This window comes from Sycon ciliatum, chromosome 3, assembly GCF_964019385.1.
Source record: "Sycon ciliatum chromosome 3, ocSycCili1.1, whole genome shotgun sequence".
Lineage (NCBI taxonomy): Eukaryota > Metazoa > Porifera > Calcarea > Leucosolenida > Sycettidae > Sycon > Sycon ciliatum.
In genome coordinates this window covers 42,679,591-42,699,078 of record NC_088645.1, presented here as the reverse complement: position 1 = coordinate 42,699,078, position 19,488 = coordinate 42,679,591, and the positions used below count along the sequence as shown (strand labels likewise).

General features: G+C 47.0%; 1 protein-coding gene across 2 annotated transcripts in view; it reads left to right on the top strand.

Annotated features, from left to right (window-relative positions):
• The window catches only part of LOC135812287 (mucin-2-like), a 177,197-nt gene extending 158,025 nt beyond the window's left edge, over positions 1-19,172 (top strand). For both annotated transcript variants that reach the window (XM_065325656.1, XM_065325657.1), the window contains 11 exons: positions 985-1,071; positions 2,813-2,890; positions 3,917-4,009; positions 5,721-5,798; positions 8,194-8,286; positions 10,690-10,770; positions 11,617-11,709; positions 13,350-13,427; positions 14,449-14,544; positions 15,197-15,310; positions 17,988-19,172. In XM_065325656.1, the coding sequence (XP_065181728.1) occupies positions 985-1,071; positions 2,813-2,890; positions 3,917-4,009; positions 5,721-5,798; positions 8,194-8,286; positions 10,690-10,770; positions 11,617-11,709; positions 13,350-13,427; positions 14,449-14,544; positions 15,197-15,310; positions 17,988-18,887 (1,791 nt within the window). In that variant the 3' untranslated portion in view covers positions 18,888-19,172. The remainder of the gene's footprint in view (positions 1-984; positions 1,072-2,812; positions 2,891-3,916; positions 4,010-5,720; positions 5,799-8,193; positions 8,287-10,689; positions 10,771-11,616; positions 11,710-13,349; positions 13,428-14,448; positions 14,545-15,196; positions 15,311-17,987) is intronic.
• Positions 19,173-19,488: the final 316 nt, after the last annotated feature.

Below are 19,488 nucleotides of genomic sequence, written 5' to 3'. Positions count from 1 at the left end.
TGTGTACACACATACAAGTTGTACACAGCCACACTAGAGAGTGGTAGACGCCAGAGCGGAGATGTGATCATTGCTATCTAAACAAGCTACAGGGTCAAAAGCATGAAAGGGCTAGTTCACAATCTGCACCGACTCTCTCTGCTGTCATGGTGAAATTCCTTGTTGGAGGCCCGCTCCAACATGTGAAAGCACTAAAAGTCAGCCCACCTTTGGGTCAAATATTGATCCTGCGATACTTGGTGCAAAAATCGTATGATGAGAAAATCGTAGCAAATTGGTCAGAATCCTGTGTGACAACGGAGTTCACACCAGGTGATTTTCACAGGGATCTTGATGCTTTTTCTCTTATGATTCCATGTCAACCGGGAAATTGTCTTACGCTTCCCGATTTGTACGGTAGCACGGTTGCATTCCCGTTTCTGGTAATCACATTGGACGCCGTCAATCAGCGTCATGAGGGTCCTTTCGCTTCTAAAGGCGTGTTCCGACGCGCCCTGTCGAATGTGAGCTAGTCTTTAGCATCCCCCATGTAACCCGTCATGCAGGCAGGCACAGTGGGTTGGTCTAAGACCATGATTGAGAAACGAGAGGTACCAGGTTCAAGTCCTGCTTGGAAGCGGAAGGATTTTTCCAACCGTGCTGCGACCCACAGTTAATTGGGAACTCTTGGCCTGGCATGAGTAAGACATGGATGTGGCAAATGGGGTTGAGGTCTTTGGCCTCTGGTTGGTGGATCTGATCTATCCTCCCCCACCGTTTACGAGCCGCGTCTGACGCCTGATCATGGGGTGGTGGCGTCACACGGAATCGAGAAGGTGATTCTTGACCAGGGAGTTGTACGACTCCTTGTTCTTGACCTGCCTAGTACGCGAACCCGTCGAATTTATTATTATTATTTTTGGTTTTTTTCGTTTGTTTGTGTGTGTGTCTGTGTGTCTGTGTGTCTGTGTGTCTGTGTGTCTGTGCCGGTGTGATAAACTGCAGGTACCTGTTTCTAGTCCCATTGCTGCACAAGACAGCCGCTCAAGTTCAGCTTCTGCCCCTGCCCCTGCCCCTCCTACAGCAACGACAGTAAGCTGAACGACATAACATATTATTGTAAAGCTGTGTTCCCAACTGGTCCGTGGACGTGGTACGCTTATGGTTCATGCGTGCCCAAAGGCGCGCTCAGGCTTTCACAAGAAAACAGCAATGTGTATGGATCTAAGCACATTTCAAGCAGTCTTACTCACAGCAAGGTGATATAGCCGGTAAAATTTACTGGGTTGGCTGATGAGGATGGGGTGACAACTGGTGGCGAAGAAAAAGTCACACCTGGATAAGACATGAGTGGGTTGCTATTAGGGCTGAGTCGGGTAGCATATTCTTCCGGTATCGGGTTCGGGTAGTTTTTACGGGTAGCACGGGTACCCGATCGGGTAATGTTTCCATGGTAACGCCACAATGCATCCCTTCCCTTACACACAGGGTAGACATGCGGAGTATTTCATGAATTTGTACTTCAGTACACTTACGCTGTACATGATGTCATCTGCGACTTCGGGTTTCGGTACTATTCCATGCCCGTCTACCCAAGGTCCTCACGAGTAGCTCCGGTACCCGACTACCCGTGCACAGCACTAGTTGCTATGCACCCACACACTGTAGGCAATAGCAAAGTCACACTTAGTGGATTCAAATCTAGAAATATAACGCGAACTTACTACTCCCTGGCCGTTTTGACGCTATCACTTTCAAGCCCTATTGTGCCGGACTTGTCCATAGTGTACTGAGCTTTTCTGTAACTTGGCTTGAAGGAGATTGATGTATGACCAACTGCTGGGGTTGATGTTTTTTGGTGATCGCGTGTACGAATGTTTGAGTGCCTGTCTGCATGTGCACACACTCGCATGATGATTGATGTGTGTTGGTGTGTGTGTGCATCAGTGTGTGTGTGCGTGTGTGTGCAACTGTGCTTGAAGCGGACGGTTGCACTTTTTGTAGTTCTGTTTTATCTGAGTTTTCAGTCGTTCCTCTTACTAGTCTTAGGCCACGGGGTGGCTCTGGGTTCACCAGAGGCGCCCCTGGCGTGTTTCTGAATTTGCTGGGGCCAGGGTTCCGCAACGTGGTCGCCAGGGCAGTGTATTTTCTGTCACGACCGTTGTCGTCCTCGTCTCTCCATTCGCGGTGGTGCAGCTGACCCCCGAATGGTTTCAAACTGCGAAGCTCGGAGTACAGTGTTGGCAGAGGCATTAGCTGTGAATGGAGACGGTTGCTGGAGATGAATGGTGATGCAGGGAGAAGCGTTACGCTGGCTGACTACGCATGGGAAATTGTGTGTACTTCTAGACGATGTGTCCTCATGGCTGTTTTCAATGCTTGGCCTATAGCTGATATCCCTGCGTGGGATTTTCTTCCAGTGGAGTCCAGGTGGGAATTCGGGTGCCCACACTCCATCACCTGGTTGATTGTTTCGGAACTGCAATAACACAGGTTCAAATAATTATTGTTTCCTTTTTGTGCGTATTTCTTGTCATCTCTCTTTTTCTATACGTTGCACACCAGATGTACTACTGTTGCTGTCTTTCTCCTGCCATCTCTCTCTCTGCTTGCTGTTTTTAGTTTTTGTTGCCACTGTCCCTCATCATACCCATGCTTGGTTGGAGGGCAGCGTGACCCGTTAGGGTAGCTGTCAATACAGTACAGTGCAGTGTGTGTGTGTATGTGTGTGTGTGTGTGTGTGTGTGTGTGTGTGTGTGTGTGTGTGTGTGTATGTGTATGTGTGTGTGTGTGTGTGTGTGTGTGTGTGTGTGTGTGTGTGTGTTTCCATCAGCTGCAGGTAAGGCCTACCACTGCGCCAGAAAGCCTGTCAAGTCCTGCTTCCCCCATTTCCTCTGCTACAACAGCTACAGTAAGTTGGACAACATTTTTTGTCTGTAATGCTGGTTTCACACTAGGCCAGTTTATGGTCCAATGCTTCGACACCGCCTCTGACATGAAATCTGCTGACTTTGTCGGATGAGTCAAACTACCTGATCACACACTCATCAGTGAGGTATTTCACTTGTAGACCTGACTGTGTACGCACATACAAGTTGTGCACAGCCACACTAGAGAGTGGTAGACGTCAGAGCGGAGATGTGATCATTTCTATACACACAAGCTACAGGGGCAAAAGCATGAAAGGGCTAGTTTACAATCTGCACTGACTCTCTCTGCTGTCATGGTGAAATTTCTTGTTGGAGGCCCGCTCCAACATTAGAAAGCACTAAAGGTCAGCCCACCTTTGGGTCAAATATTGACCCTGCGATGCTTGGTCGAAAAATCGTATCATAAGAAAATCGTAGCAGATTTGTCAGAATCCTGTGTGACAACGGAGTTCACACCAGGTGATTTTCGCCTTGATCTTGTTGCTTTTTCTGGTATGATTCCATGTCAGCTGGGAAATTGCCCTACCCTTCCCAGTTTGTACGATAGCACGGTTGCATTCCCGTTTCTGACAATCACATTGGAAGCCCGTCAATCAGCGTCACGAGTGGCGTGTCGTTCCTAAAGGCTTATCATGTCACGCCCCGTCGAATGTGACCGAGTCTTAGAATAAGCATCCCGCATGTCACCCCTCACCCTGATTGCCAGTTTAACAGTAAAAAATCATAATGCCCTCCCTGACATGCACCACCCTATAATTATACCAATACCACTTTCACATAACCAGATATCCTCTAGAATCCAGTCCGATATCCGGTCACTGACAGGTATCAAACTTTTAAGTGAACATATTATATCCAACATGTTATTGTATTATCTACTTGTATAATCATGCGAATGAACTTTTCGTTTGTTTGTGTGTGTGTGGGTGGGTGTGTGGGTGTGTGCGCGCGCGCGTGTGCGTGTGTGTGTGTGTGGGGGGGGGGTGTGCCGGTGTGATAAACTGCAGGAACCTGTCACTAGTCCCATTGCTGCACAAAACAGCCGCTCAAGTTTAGCTTCTGCCACTGCCCCTGCCCCTGCCTCTCCTACAGCAACGGGAGTAAGTTGAACGACCTAGCCTATATCGTAAAGCTGTGTTCCCAACTGGCGAGTGTACGCGGTACACTTGCAGTCAATGTGTGCCCAAACGCGTGCTCAGGCTTTCACAAAAAAACAGCAACCCGAGTCGTATTTAGCGTGTGCGACACCTTCGAGTACTAATGTTTTGACCCCACCAGTCAAAGTGATTGGCATGTACGCTGGTATACGCCTGATACGCGCCGAAAATTCCAACATGTTGAAATTACCATTTCGGCGTGTTTCCGTACGCATGGCGCCCCAAAAGCTAGCAAAATACGCACGAACGAGTGGTTTCTTGCGTACATGCGCCAGTTGTGAACACAGCTAAAGTTATCGAACATTAGGATTCAATGTCGTTTAACGACCAAAATATCCGCACGAGGCCAAATTTGCTATTATTTTGCCCATATGTGGCTCCTCTCTTCATCCCAGATTGTGTCCCATTGACCCACTGTGACAGTTTGGTGCAGTTTGGTGCATAGTTTCCAGTGTAACAAGCACCTCATGAATATTGGATAGCTACGTCAGTCAGTGTTGTTCATGGATAGATACATTGTCATTCGCAATGTTTTTGCCCACAAACCAGCTAATCTGAAGGCCATGCTAGGCATTACTAAACCAGATAGTGGAAACCACTTTGGCGTTAATTGTAGAAAAGTTGGATGATCCCACACCGGAGCTCGCGTTTTGGTGGATGATGAAGTTTGTACAGTGGACACCAACCCAAACATGAGGGCCTGCTGGATTTCTCGGGGTTCTCGATAAAGCGACATAGCGCGGCGCTACACCCTCTTTCACTTTTTGACTGCCCCCTTTCAGAGAGAATGCTCCAACCTTCAGAGTGCGATCGCCACCTTTTTATATGCATTATAATTACACATACTGTGCTAGCACAGCAGAGAATGGAGGCACAAGATGGCGGTAAAACTCACAAAATTGTAGGTCAGACGATCCGCACCCCAGCCCCCCTTCATTTTCGTTCTGCCTATAACACTGCTTATTTTGGAGGATTAGGAAGTCAGACAACTGCAATCTGTGGCTGCAATCAGGTTTACAAGGGGGCTTGAAAATGCTACGTCACAGCATAGCAACAATTTAAAAAATTAAAAACTGGATCCCTATGGATCCAGTTTTTGTATGGATCCAATCACATTTCAAACAGTCTTACTCACAGCAAGGTGGTGTAGCCGGTGAAATTGACTGGGTTGGCTAATGGGGGTGGGGTGACAACTGGTGGCTAAGAAAAAGACACACCTGAATACGACATGAGTGGGTTGCTATGCACCCACACACTGTAGACAATAGCAAAGTCACACCTTAGTGGATCCAAAAGTATAAATCTGATGTGAACTTACTACTTCCTGACCGTTTTGATGTCATCACTTTGAAGCCCTACTATGGCGGGCTTGACCATAGTGTATTGAACTATTCTGTAACTTGACTTGAAGGAAATTGATGTACGACCAACTGCTGGGGTTGATGTTTTTTTGGTTCGCGTGTATGAATGTATGCGTGCCTGTCGGCATGTGCACACACTCTCATAATGTGTGTGTGTGTGTGTGTGTGTGTGTATGTGTGTGTGTGTGTGTGTGTGTGTATGTTTTGTGTGTGTGTGTGTGTGTGTGTGTTTGTGTGTGTGAGTGTGTGTGTGTGTGTGTGTGTGTGTGCGTGTATGCATGTATTTCCATCAGCTGCAGGTTATGCCTACCACTGCGCCAGAAAGCCTGTCAAGTTCTGCATCTGCCACTGCCTCTGCTGCAACAGCTACGGTAAGTTGAACAACATTTTTTCTGTACTGCCGGTTTCACACTACAGTCAGTTTCAGAAAGATTAGCAATCCTGGTGATTGCCCGGGGAGTTTGCCGTCTTACCGTATGAGCGCTCGAGCACTGCCTGGAAAAACTCACTGTGAACTCGAAGAAATATTCCGCGCGAAAGCATGAAAAATGACAACTCACTCAGGTCGATGTCGGTACAGTCATGTACGTCTGGTTCACAACAAACGAGTTCTTCCTCGTATCGATTATGGAGTCAGAGAGGACATGTCGAAAGTGTGGTCAATGCTGAGGCTGACGAGCGGCATGGGTCCCAATATGTTTTGTGACCAAATAGTTTCTTTGAGCTGCGATGCAATTTACTCTCACCATGTGACGAAAACGACATCGACACAGACTCATTCCCAAGGTCATGACTTGGCGAAGCTATCCGCATGACTGACACAATGTTGAGAAAAGCAGACGCCTGTGGAAGCTAATAGAAGACGGCGTTGACTTCTAAATTCAAATAAATTGGCGATCTTGAAACACTAAAATAATTCTCAAAAAGAAATCGATTGATCGATGTGCCGGTGTATTCAACACGTAGCTACAGCGCAATGACTTCCGTATTCACTCACACCGTTTCAGTGTTGTGGGTGTGTTCACATGGCGTGAGCCAGTCAAGTGTCAGTCAGTTCGGGAGGAAGCGGGAGCTCCAACAACAACAACCGGTAACAACAACAAGTCTACTTGATCACCAAAAAACAATGCAAAAAAGTGTGAGTTGAAGATAGGTTGGGATTTGAACTCACAACTTCATGGTCAGCAGACAGCATCCATACCCACAAGGCCAGAAAGGAAAAGATAAATCGTGGGTTTTGATAGAAAAATCGATATTGGCTTCCAGGGCAAATTGTAAACCATGGGAAAAGGCGGGAAACCTGGCCGAAATTCTAACTCCTTAACGGCTGGTCCAATTGTTCCAAAACCTTATCAGAACAATTTGCCGTGCCCTAACCAGCCCTTTTATATACTTCGTTGTCCAATTCTCCCTTATCTTCATACTTTTTAAGACCAAAACCTGATTGCTAATTTTTTTGAAACAGACTATAGGCCGATTTATCAGCCCATGCTTCTACATGGACTCCAACATGAAATCGGTGAACTGTGTGGGATCAGTGTGACTACCTGTTCACACACACACACACAACTGAACAGTGACTTAATTCACTTGTAGGGCTGTCTGTGCACATACATACAAGTTGTACACAGCCACACTAGAAAGTGGTAGACGTCAGAGCGGAGATGTGATCGTTTCTATATACACAAGCTACAGGGTCGAAAGCATGAAAGGGCTAGTTCACAATCTGCACCGACACTCTCAGCTGTCATGGTGAAATTCCTTGTTGGAAGCCCGCTCCAACATGTGAAAGCACTATAAACCGGCCGACCTTTAGGTCAAATATCTAACCGGCCATACTTGGCCAAAAATCATATGATAAGAAAATCCAAAGGATCAGTCGGGGTAGTGAACTGCCTGAAAAGAGAAAAAAAACGCCAGACCCACCAGGACTCAAACCCGGGACTTTGCTTGTCATGAGCAATGCTCTAACCCCTGAGCTATGACACCAGGCTGAACCTAGAAGTTGCTGACATATTTATAACTCCAAAGGCTGCTGACAAAAATTGCCACACATACTGATGGCTCTTAGGTCTTTTTCCCCTTTGGATTGAAGAACTTGCCAGATGAAGGGTAGTTGGCCGCAGCCAGATGTGAACCGGATAACAAATGAGGTATGTAAGCAAGGACTGATAACAGAGTGTCCCCGGTAGAATCGGTGTGCAAGCGGATGGCAGCAATAGGCCATGATGCAGAACCACTTGGGACCGTCAGATTAATTTTCCTGGTTCGAGCCAGCCGGGAAAACCCCTCGCGCCGACGGTAGCAGTGAGGGAAAGAGACCAGGTGTATATCCCCAATGGCGATTAGGCATCATGTAGGCATGGCAACCACATCACGGCAAAAAGTGGTAGAAAAGCAATAACAAGATGCACAAAAATGAAGGATGGGAGGGTGGGGACAAGGGTGGGAACACTGGTGAGACTCCAAACTATTTCTCGCCTATCTCGCTGCTCTCGGCCGGCGAGAAATACAACTTTTCCAAGTCCACCATAGTTTGTAGATTTCAGAGGTGTTGGCCGTTGGTCGGGGTCAATAACCAATTGAGTCCTCTTCCCAAGATTCCTTTTGAGTTCCTCTCTCCCCTCTCCCGGGGAGACCCACGTGACCAATCTCTGGCAGTCAGAAAGGACAGTACAGTACAGTACAGTGTGTGTGTGTGTGTGTGTGTGTGTGTATGTGTGTGTGTGTGTATGTGTGTGTCTGTGCCGGTGTGATAAACTGCAGGTACCTGTTTCTAGTCCCATAGCTGCGCAAGACAGCCGGGCAAGTTCAGCTTCTGCCACTGCCCCTGCCACTGCCTCTGCTACAGCAACGAGAGTAAGTTGAACGACATACCTCTGTTGTACGATATCCAGCAGAGTCAATGTCGGTAGGGACGAACACATCTGCACAAGGCCAAATATGCTATTTTGCCCAAATGTGGCTCCTTTTTTTTATCCCAGATTGTGCCTCATTGACCCATTGTGCCAGTTTGGTGCAGTTTGGTGCATAGTTTCCAGTGCAACAAGCACCTCATGAATATTGGATAACAATGTCAGTCAGTGTTGTTCATGGATAGATACATTGTCACCCGCAATGCTTTTGCCCCCAAACCGGCTAGTCCGAAGGCCGTGCTAGGCATTGCTAAACCAGATAGTGGAAACCACTTTGGCATTAATTGTAGAAAAGTTGGATGATCCCACACCGGAGCTCGCGTTTTGGTGGATGATGAAGTTTGTACAGTGGACACCAACCCAAACATGAGGGCCTGCTGGACTTCTCAGAGTTCTCGATAAATCGACATAACGTGGCACTACGCCCTCTTTCACTTTTTGAATGCCCCTTTCTGGAGAATGCTCCGACCTTCAGAGTGCGATCGCCAGCTGTTTATATGCATTATAATTACACATCCTGTTTTAGCACAGCAGAGAATGGAGGCACAAGATGGCGGTAAAACTCACGAAATTGTGGGTCAGATGATCTGCGCACCCCTCCCCCCTTTCATTTTTGTTTTCGCTATAACACTGCTTATTTTGGAAGATTAGGACGTCAGACAACTGCAATCTGTGCCTGCAATCAGGTTTATAGTAGGGCTTGAAAGTGCTACGTGACAGCATAGCAACAATTTCAAAAATTCAAAAACTGGATCCTCATGGATCCAGTGTTTTTATGGATCTAAGCCCATTTCAAGCAGTCTTACTCAAAGCAAGGTGATATAGAGCCGGTGAAATTTACTGGTTTGGCTGATGAGGATGGGGTGACAACTGGTGGCGAAGATCGGGTAATGTTTCCATGGTAACACCACAATGCACCCCTTTCCTTACACACTGGGTAGACACGCGGAGTATTACATGAATTTGTACACTCACGCTGTACATGATGTCATCTGCGACTTCGGGTTTCGGGTACTATTCTATGCCCGTTTACCCGAGGTCCTCACGGGTAGCTCGGGTACCCGACTACCCGTGCACAGCACAAGTTGCTATGCACCCACACGCTGTAGGCAATAGCAAAGTCACACTTAGTGGATTCAAACCTAGAAATATAACGTGAACTTACTACTCCCTGGCCGTTTTGACGCTATCACTTTCAAGCTCTATTGTGCCGGGCTTGCCCATAGTGTACTGAGCTTTTCTGTAATTTGGCTTGAAGGAGATTGTTATATGACCAACTGCTGAGGGTAATGTTTTTTGGTGATCGCGTGTACGAATGTTTGAGTGACTGTCTGCATGTGCACACAGACTCGCATGATGTTTGTTGGTCTGTATGTGCATGTGTGTGTGTGTTAGTGTGTGTGTGTGTGTGTGTGTGTGAGTGTGTGTGTGTGTGCGTGCGCGCGCGCGTGCGTGGGTGCGTGCGCGCGCGCGTGCGCGCTCGCGCGTGCGTGTGCAACTGTGCTTGAAGGGGACGGTTGAACTTTTTGTAGCTTCATTTTATCTGAGTTTCAGTCGTTCCTCTTACTAGTCTTAGGCCACGGGGTGGCTCTGGGTCCAGCAGAGTCGCCCCTGGCGTGTTTCTGAATTTTCAGGGTGAGGGTTCCGAGACGCGGTCGCCAAGGCAGTGTCTTTTCTGCCATGACCGTTGTCGTCCTCGTTTCTCCATTCGAGGTAGTGTAGCTGACCCCCGAATGGTTTCAAACTGCAAAGCTCGGAGTACAGTGGTGGCAGTGGCATAAGCTGTGAGTGGAGACGGTTGCTGGAGATTGATGGTGATGCAGGGGGAAGAGTTATGCTGCCTGACGACAAGTGGGAAATTGTTTGATCCTGCAATTTCAGTTCGAGCGCGGTGGACTTCTAGAAGATGTGTCCTCATGGCTGTTTTTCAACGCTTGGCCTATCGCTGATATCCCTGCGTGGGATGTTCTTCCAGTGGAGTCCAGGCGGGACTTCGGGTGCCCACACTCCATCACCTGGTTGATTGTTTCGGAACTGCAATAATACAGGTTCAAATAATTATTTCCCTCAAACCAGTTAACAAATAATTATTGTTTCCTTTTTGTGCGTATTTCTTGTCATCTCTCCTTTCTATACGTCGCACACCAGATGTACTACTATCGCTGTCTTTCTCCTGCTATCTCTCTCTGCTTGCTGTTTTTTGTTTTTGTTGCCACTGTCCCTCATCATACCCGTGCTTGGGTGGAGGGCGGCGTGACCCGTTAGGGTAGCTGTCAATACAGTACAGCAAAGTGTGTGTGTATGTGTATGTGTGTGTGTGTGTGTGTGTGTGTGTGTATGTTTCTAGCAGCTGCAGGGAAGGCCTACCACTGCACCAGAAAGCCTGTCGAGTACAGCTTCTGCCACAGCCTCTGCTACAACAGCTACGGTAAGTTGAACACAGTCACACTAGAGAGTGATAGACGTCAGAGCGGAGATGTGATCGTTTCTATATACACAAGCTACAGGGTCAACAGCATGAAAGTGCTAGTTAACAATCTGCACCGATTCTCTCTGCTCTCATGGTGAAATTCCTTGTTGAAGGCCCGCTCCAACATGTGAAAGCACTAAAAGTCAGCCCTCCTTTGGGTCAAATATCAATCCTGCGATACTTGGTCGAAAAATCGTGTCATAAGAAAATCGTAGCAGATTTGTCAGAATCCTGTGTGACAACGGGGTTCACACCAGGTGATTTTCGCCTTGATCTTGTTGCTTTTTCTCGTATGATTCCATGTCATCTGGGAAATGGCCCTACTCTTCCCAGTTTGTACGATAGCATGGCTGCATTCCCGTTTCTGACAATCACATTGGAAGCCCGTCAATCAGCGTCACGAGTGGCGTGTCGTTCCTAAAGGCATGTCACGTCACCCCCCGTCGAATGTGTACGAGTCTTAAAATAAGCATCCCGCATGTCACCACTTACCCTGATTGCCAGTTTAACAGTAAAAAATCATAATGCCCTCCTTGACATGGACCACCCTATAATTATACCAATACCACTTTCACATAACCGGATATCCTCTAGAATCCACTCCGATATCCGGTCACTGTCGGGTATCAAACTTTTAAGTGTACATATCATATCCAGCATGTTATTGTATTATTTACTTGTATAATCATGCGAATGAACTTTTCGTTTGTTTGTGTGTGTGTGTGTTTGTGTGTGTGCGCGCGCGCGCGTGTGCGTGTGTGTGGGGGTGGGTGGGGGGGGGTGTGCCGGTGTGATAAACTGCAGGAACCTTTCACTAGTCCCATTGCTGCACAAAACAGCCGCTCAAGTTTAGCTTCTGCCACTGCCCCTACCCCTGCCTCTCCTACAGCAACGGGAGTAAGTTGAACGACATAGCCTATATCGTAAAGCTGTGTTCCCAACTGGCGAGTGTAGGCGGTACACTTGCGGTTAATGCGTGCCCAAACGCGTGCTCAGGCTTTCACAAAAAACAGCAACCCGAGTCGTATTTAGCGTGTGCGACACCTTCGAGTACTAATGTTTTGAAACCACCAGTCAAAGTGATTGGCATGTACGCTGGTACGCGCCTGATGCGCGCGGAAAATTCCAACATGTTGAAATTTCCATTTTGGCGTGTTTCCGTACGCATGGCGCCCCAAAAGCCAGCAAAATATGCACGAACGAGTGGTTTCTTGCGTACACGCGCCAGTTGTGAGCACAGCTAAAGTTATCGAACATTAGGATTCAATGTCGTTTAACGACCAAAATATCCGCATGAGGCCAAATTTGCTATTATTTTGCCCATATGTGGCTCCTCTCCTCATCCCAGATTGTGTCCCATTGACCCACTGTGACAGTTTGGTGCAGTTTGGTGCATAGTTTCCAGTGCAGCAAGCACCTCATGAATATTGGATAGCAATGTCAGTCAGTGTTGTTCATGGATAGATACATTGTCAACCGCAATGCTTTTGCCCACAAACCAGCTAGTCCGAAGGCCGTGCTAGGCATTGCTAAACCAGATAGTGGAAACCACTTTGGCGTTGATTGTAGGAAAGTTGGATGATCCCATACCGGAGCTCGCGTTTTGGTGGATGATGAAGTTTGTACAGTGGACACCAACCCAAACATGAGGGCCTGCTGGACTTCTTGGGGTTCTCGATAAATTGACATAGCGCGGCGCTACACCCTCTTTCACTTTTTGACTGCCCCCTTTCAGAGAGAATGCTCCAACCTTCAGAGTGCGATTGCCACCTTTTTATATGCATTATAATTACACATCCTGTTTTAGCACAGCAGAAAATGGAGGCACAAGATGGCGGTAAAACTCACTAAATTGTGGGTCAGATGATCCGCACCCCAGCCCCCCTTCATTTTCGTTCTGCCTATATTACTGCTTATTTTGGAGGATTAGGAATTCAGACAACTGCAATCTGTGGCTGCAATCAGGTTTATAAGGGGGCTTGAAAAGGCTACGTCACAGCTTAGTAACAATTTAAAAAATCAAAAACTGGATCCCTATGGATCCAGTTTTTGTATGGATCCAAGCACATTTCAAGCAGTCTTACTCACAGCAAGGTGATATAGCCGGTGAAATTGACTGGGTTGGCTAATGGGGGTGGGGTGACAACTGGTGGCTAAGAAAAAGACACACCTGAATACGATTGCTATGCACCCACACACTGTAGACAATAGCAAAGTCACACCTTAGTGGATCCAAAAGTATAAATCTGATGTGAACTTACTACTCCCTGGCCGTTTTGATGTCATCACTTTCAAGCCCTACTATGGCGGGCTTGACCATAGTGTATTGAACTGTTCTGTAACTTGACTTGAAGGAGATTGATGTACGACCAACTGCTGGGGTTGATGTTTTTTTTGGTTCGCGTGTATGAATGTATGCGTGCCTGTCGGCATGTGCACACACTCTCATAATGTGTGTGTGTGCGTGTGTGTGTGTGTGTGTGTGTGTGTGTGTGTGTGTGTGTGTGTGTGTGTGTGTGTGCGTGTATTTCCATCAGCCGCAGGTTATGCCTACCAGTGCGCCAGAAAGCCTGTCAAGTTCTGCTTCTGCCACTGCCTCTGTTACAACAGCTACGGTAAGTTGCGCAACATTTTTTCTCTGTACTGCCGGTTTCACACTAGTCCCATTTATCAGCCCATGCTTCTACATGGACTCCAACATGAAATCGGTGAACTGTGTGGGACCAGTGTGACTACCTGTTCACACACACAACTGAACAGTGACCTAATTCACTTGTATGGCTGTCTGTGCACATACATACAAGTTTTACACAGCCACACTAGAGAGTGGTAGACGTCAGAGCGGAGATGTGATCGCTTCTATATACACAAGCTACAGGGTCAAAAGCATGAAAGGGCTAGTTCACAATCTGCATCGACTCTCTCTGCTGTCATGGTGAAATTCCTTGTTGGAGGCCCGCTCCAACATGTGAAAGCAGTAAAAGTCAGCCCACCTTTGGGTCAAATATCGATCCTGCGATACTTGGTCGAAAAATCGTATCATAAGAAAATCGTAGCAGATTTGTCAGAATCCTGTGTGACAACGGAGTTCACACCAGATGATTTTCGCCCTGATCTTGATGATTTTTCTCGTATGATCCCATGTTAGCCGGGAAATTGTACTACACTTCCCGGTTTGTACGGTAGCACGTTTGCATTCTCGTTTCTGACAATCACATTGGATGTCGCCAATCAGCGTCATGAGTGTCCTGTTGTTTCTAAAGGCGTGTTACGCCTCGCCCTGTCGAATGTCAACTGGTCTTTAGCATCCCCCCTGTAACCCCTCACCCTGATTGCCAGTTTAACAGTAAAAATTTATAATGTCGTCCCTGACATAGACCACCCTATAATTACACCAATACAACTTTCACATATCCTCTAGTATCCACTCCGATATCCGGTCACTGCCAGGTATAAAACCTCCGAGGTAACAAACCATTTGTTTGTCTGTTTGTGTGCGTATTTGTGTGTGTGTGTGGTTGTGCATGGTTGTGTGTGTGTGTGTGTGTGTGTGTGTGTGTGTGTGTGTGTGTGTGTGTGTGTGTGTGTGTGTGGGTATGTGTGTTGGTGTGTCTGTGCCGGTGTTATAAACTGCAGGTACCTGTTTCTAGTCCCATTGCTGCACAAGACAGCCAGTCAAGTTCAGCTTCAGCCAGTGCCCCTGCCGTGACTGGCTCTCCTGCAGTAACTAGAGTAAGTGAAACAACATACCTCTGTTGTACGATATCCAGCAGAGTCAATGTCGGTAGCGACCAAGATATCCGCACTAGGCTAAATATGCTATTTTGCCCAAATGTGGTTCCTTTTTGTCCCAGAGTGTCCCTCATTGACTCACTGTGACAGTTTGGTGCAGTTTGGTGCATAGTTTCCAGTGCAACTAGCTCGACCTGAGACCTAGAACACATCTCCAGTGCGCAAACCAACAGTCTTCCGGCTGGGAAGGTTCAAAGTTATGGAAGGACCAATGAGGGGAAGGTTAGCGCAGAGAAAATATACACAAGCTAAGTTCCATGGCAACAAAGAATGCCGACCATTACAGGACGCTAACGAGACCAGTTAATAACATGACAATGCGGGATAACTACAATTCGAGGCACTTTTTTTTGCTCTTTGTTCGCTTTGGCGTTGTTCGCCCTGTGTGTTGAGGTTATTGGTGTGCGTTCTGGAGATGTGTTAGAGCTAGGCCTCAGGTTGTTAATCTAATGTCTCATTGGCCTGTCAGTTTTGTACCCTGTTATCGCACTTTCTGACGGCTTATCAACTTGTTACAGTCGTGGATAGTTGCTTCATAACTCATTTCTATGTGATTCTTTCTCTCTTGATGGTGCCTCTCTGCTGTTTTTAGGCACATGCCACAGGAGCTGCAAACACGGCTGTTTCATCCGTTGGTAGAGGATATCATGTCTTACCTGCTATGCCAACCCCAACACAGATTGCAAACATCAAGAAGCGCAGAATGGTACGGTTGGATGAGTCCATTGTGTTTTCAGACGTAGGGGTAGCAATTTAAGACAAATTTCAATACCAGATACTTGGAAGCACTTTAAAACAAGTCTGGATAGTATGTATACCTTTCCCGGGTATAATTAGTGGTGTGCACGGGTAGTCGGGTACCGGTACTACCCGTGAAGACCTCGAGTAGACGGGTACAGGATAGTACCCGAAAACCCAAAGTCGCAGATGACATCATGTAGAGTGCACGTGTACAAATTCATGTAATCATGGCAATACTCCTCATATCTACCCAGTGAGTGTTTTTGATTATGCTCGCGAATTGATTCTTGAATTGACTCTCGCCGTTCAATTTCATGTCATGAGCTCTGGAATCGATTCGGAATCCATTCACCCTATTCACATCGGGTGATGAGAATGGCCAGGGGCGATTCATGACGGTTCGCGGGCATAATCGAACACACTCAGTGTGTAAGGGAAGGGGTGCATGGTGGTGTTACCATGGAAACATTACCGGATCGGGTACCCGTGCTACCCGTGGAAAACTACCCGAACCCGATACCCGAACAAAATTGCTACCCCACTCAGCCCTAGGTGTAATGCCCAAAAACTATCCCCAAAAATCATAGAACATGCCATTGATTTTGTAACTAATTATGGCGAACAATGGAATGGTCTAGGAGCATGGGTGAGAAACAGAAGAAACAAGCATAGTAAAACCTGGTTTAAGTGACCACGTCTACCCTGCAAGCAAAAGTTTTTTTAAAAGAGTAAATTATCGTGTCCGTTCCCGAAGGGAACTCACAACGGCCGCTAACACCCGGTAAACCCTAGCAGCAGATGCAGCGGCTAACGGTGGGGGTGAGTGGATAAGTCTCACAACCACTGGCACAAGTGCCGAGAACGACCCCAGTAGCTGCATCCATGCAAAAGCGGTCTTTAAAACCAGGTGGTCTTTAGAACCAGGTGGTCTTTAAAACCAGGTCCCGTAGAGTCTGTGTAGAACTGTCAGTGCATGTAAAAACGGTGGTTAAGAGCAGGTGGTCGCTAACCCAGAGGTGGTTAATAGCATGTGGTCGCTAACCCAGAGGTGGTTAATAGCAGGTGGTCGCTAACCCAGAGGTGGTTAATAGCAGGTGGTCGCTAACCCAGAGGTGGTTAAGAGCAGGTGTTCGCTAACCCAGAGGTGGTTAATAGCAGGTGGTGGCTAACCCAGAGGTGGTTAATAGCAGGTGGTCGCTAACCCAGAGGTGGTTAATAGCAGGTGGTCGCTAACCCAGAGGTGGTTAAGAGCAGGTGTTCGCTAACCCAGAGGTCACTTACACCAGGTTTTACTGTAATAGCTGCAACTCATGTTTGGAAACAGAAGAATTTTTCCAGCCGTGCTGAGAACCATGGTTAATTGGGAACTCCTGGCCTGGCCCCGAGAGAAGCATGGATGCAGCGAATGAGATTCTACATCTTTGACCACTATAATGGTGGGTGTGATGTGCTCTTCTCTCGACCCTTCAGGGGATACATCTGCACCGTGATCCTCGGCGGTTGTGGAGTTCCTACGAATGTGGGAAGCTCAGCCGAGTGTCACACGAACCGTGGAATTCAGTTTTTGATTTCGAATTTTGCGGCCAAAATGCGGTGTTTAATATCAGTATGCCGTCATTTTGGGGGGTGTACGTGGTGAAAACAATCGGTCTACAGGCTCTCATTAGACATCTTCGTCTTGTCCTAACAAGTAACTGATTACTTTCAATGGCATCACGTACGACAAACTTCCGGTTATAGCCAGAGGCAGTATAGCAGAGGTTGCCTGTGTCAATAATATGAATTTATGTTCTGGTTAGAAAAAATCGAACCAGTGTGTGCTCCAAGACCAGGTTATCCAGGTCAGTGACCCGGTTGGGGGAGGGGGGGGGGGGCAGGGGTGCTTTGACCTGGTTAAAAATAAGAACACCAGTCACTTGTGAGTGACCCATCGAGATACTGCTCAAAAACTGGCACATTCTGCTCTTAGCACAGTGAAATTGGCAGAACCATACAAACATTATGGCATGCACGTCCTTAACGTCTGCTCCATTTCTTTATCTACATACCAAACATGAATGAAACGTACCAGAAAAAGCACCAACCTCTGTAAAATATTCAGCCAGCACTACCTGCCAAAGGCTACTGGTGACCCAATTCACTACGGGTCGCAGTACAGCTGGAAAAATCCTTCCACTTCCAATCAGGACTTGAACCGGGTACCTAGCAGAAGGCTCATTTCCACATCATGGTCTAATACCAACGGACTGTGCCTCCCTGCCTATCTTCTGCAATGAAGACCTTTTATGTACATTACAGTAGATTTGTAGTCATTTCTGTTTATGTATCTTATTATGTGCGGTTTGTATCTGTGCGTGTGTGTTTGCGTGTGTGTGTGTGTGTGTTTGCGTGTGTGCATGTCTTTGTTGTGTGTGTGTGTGTGTGTGTGTGTGTGTGTGTGTGTGTGTGTGTGTGTGTGTGTGTGTGTGTGTGTGTGTGTGTGTGTGTGTGTGTGTGTGTGTGTGTGTGTGTGTGTGTGTGTGTGTGTGTGTGTGTGTGTGTGTGTGTGTGTGTGTGTGTGTGTGAGCGTGTGTGTGTGTGTCTGTTGATGTTTGTTTTGTGCCTGTGTGTTATCCGGTATGTGGTTTTCTTTGATCACGCAGTGGAACAAGTCAGTAGGACAGCAGCATGGTAAACATGCCAGGCTTGCCACGTACAGTGACAAACTGGTTGCTGTGTGGCGTGATGGTGTGAACATCACCAAGATCACTGAGACATCAGACCTGCAGACATGGCACAGTATTGACCTACCAAGTGAATACAGTAAGCTGACTCAGCCATCTCTGGCATCCCATGGTGGTATGCTGTACATGTACTGTAACACATACACCAAGAGCAGCAACACATGGGTGCGCTCTATTCTGCAGTACTGTGACACACCAGATAACGGTGATGGCGGCCGCAGTGGTGGTGATGGTGGTGATGGTGGTGGTCAGTGGACCAAACTGACAGACGTCCCGTCGCAGTGTTACCATGACTGGTGTTCTCTACATGTATGTCATGATGCTATTTCTCTATATGGTGGCAGGTATGCTGATGGAACATATTACAATCATGTTAGTACCTATTCTCTAGCTAGCAAGCAGTGGAGCTCTTCTTCATCATCCAATGCTAGCCTAGTATTACCTTCATTGCCACTGCCATGCAGCGTTGCATCACTTGTCACATTCCCTGATTCACTGTACATAGTTGGTGGTCCCACTGGTTGTTTTCTCAAACACCATGATGGTAGGTGGGTGTCCACCAGTCCACCTGATGGTGTTAAGCTGAAGTTTAGTGCAGCATGTGCACTGTCTGACCATTGCATGGTTATTTGCCCAGGCACTCCTTCTGCTAAGTGTGTTGTATATGATATTTCATCTGGTCAGGTCTATCCACTACCAGCTATGCCAGAGTACAGTGCTTACACTCCATCACTCACACTGTTTGGCAGTACCCTGGTACTCAGTGTAGGTGGACCTGACAGTCCTGGTTCTCTGTACACACTGGATATGAGTGTGTGAGTGTAGTAGGTTGCTAACTACAGTCAATCACTGATGATAACTACAGTATGCAAACTGTACTGCTTTTCACTTTCTTTCTATCGTCAGAAAGTTGATAATCTTTGTTTTCACATCTCTCTGGTTGTCAAGTATTTGTCTAGTTGTACGCTGCCTCATCCCCTGTAATATATACCCAGATTGGTTAAGTGAATATTACTCTTACCTCTTTAGTCACGTCCAAACTTACCCATTCTTTCCTTGATGCGTCCACAGCAGGAATGTGAATTATGACCTCAATGAAAACTATTTTTGATTTTGCATCCTCCCCTGAGTCTGCTATGTTCTAATGTCTGTTTCTGACATTGAGCAGTTTCTGCAGCTCGGGGATCAACGGATTTGTTTATTAGGTGTGTTTGGATTGTTATGACTGTATGCCTTGAGGACGAGGGTTGGGGGGGGGGGGGGGCTTGTGGAGTTGCATCATGCAAGGTTTCCATAGTCGGAGTAGCATATGTTCAAGAAGCTGTTCAGTGAGCACCTGATACTAATGCTTATCTGCATGTTTTGTACTTTACATTTCTGATATCCATAACAAAACCATGTCTGGTTTCTTGAAGAGAGA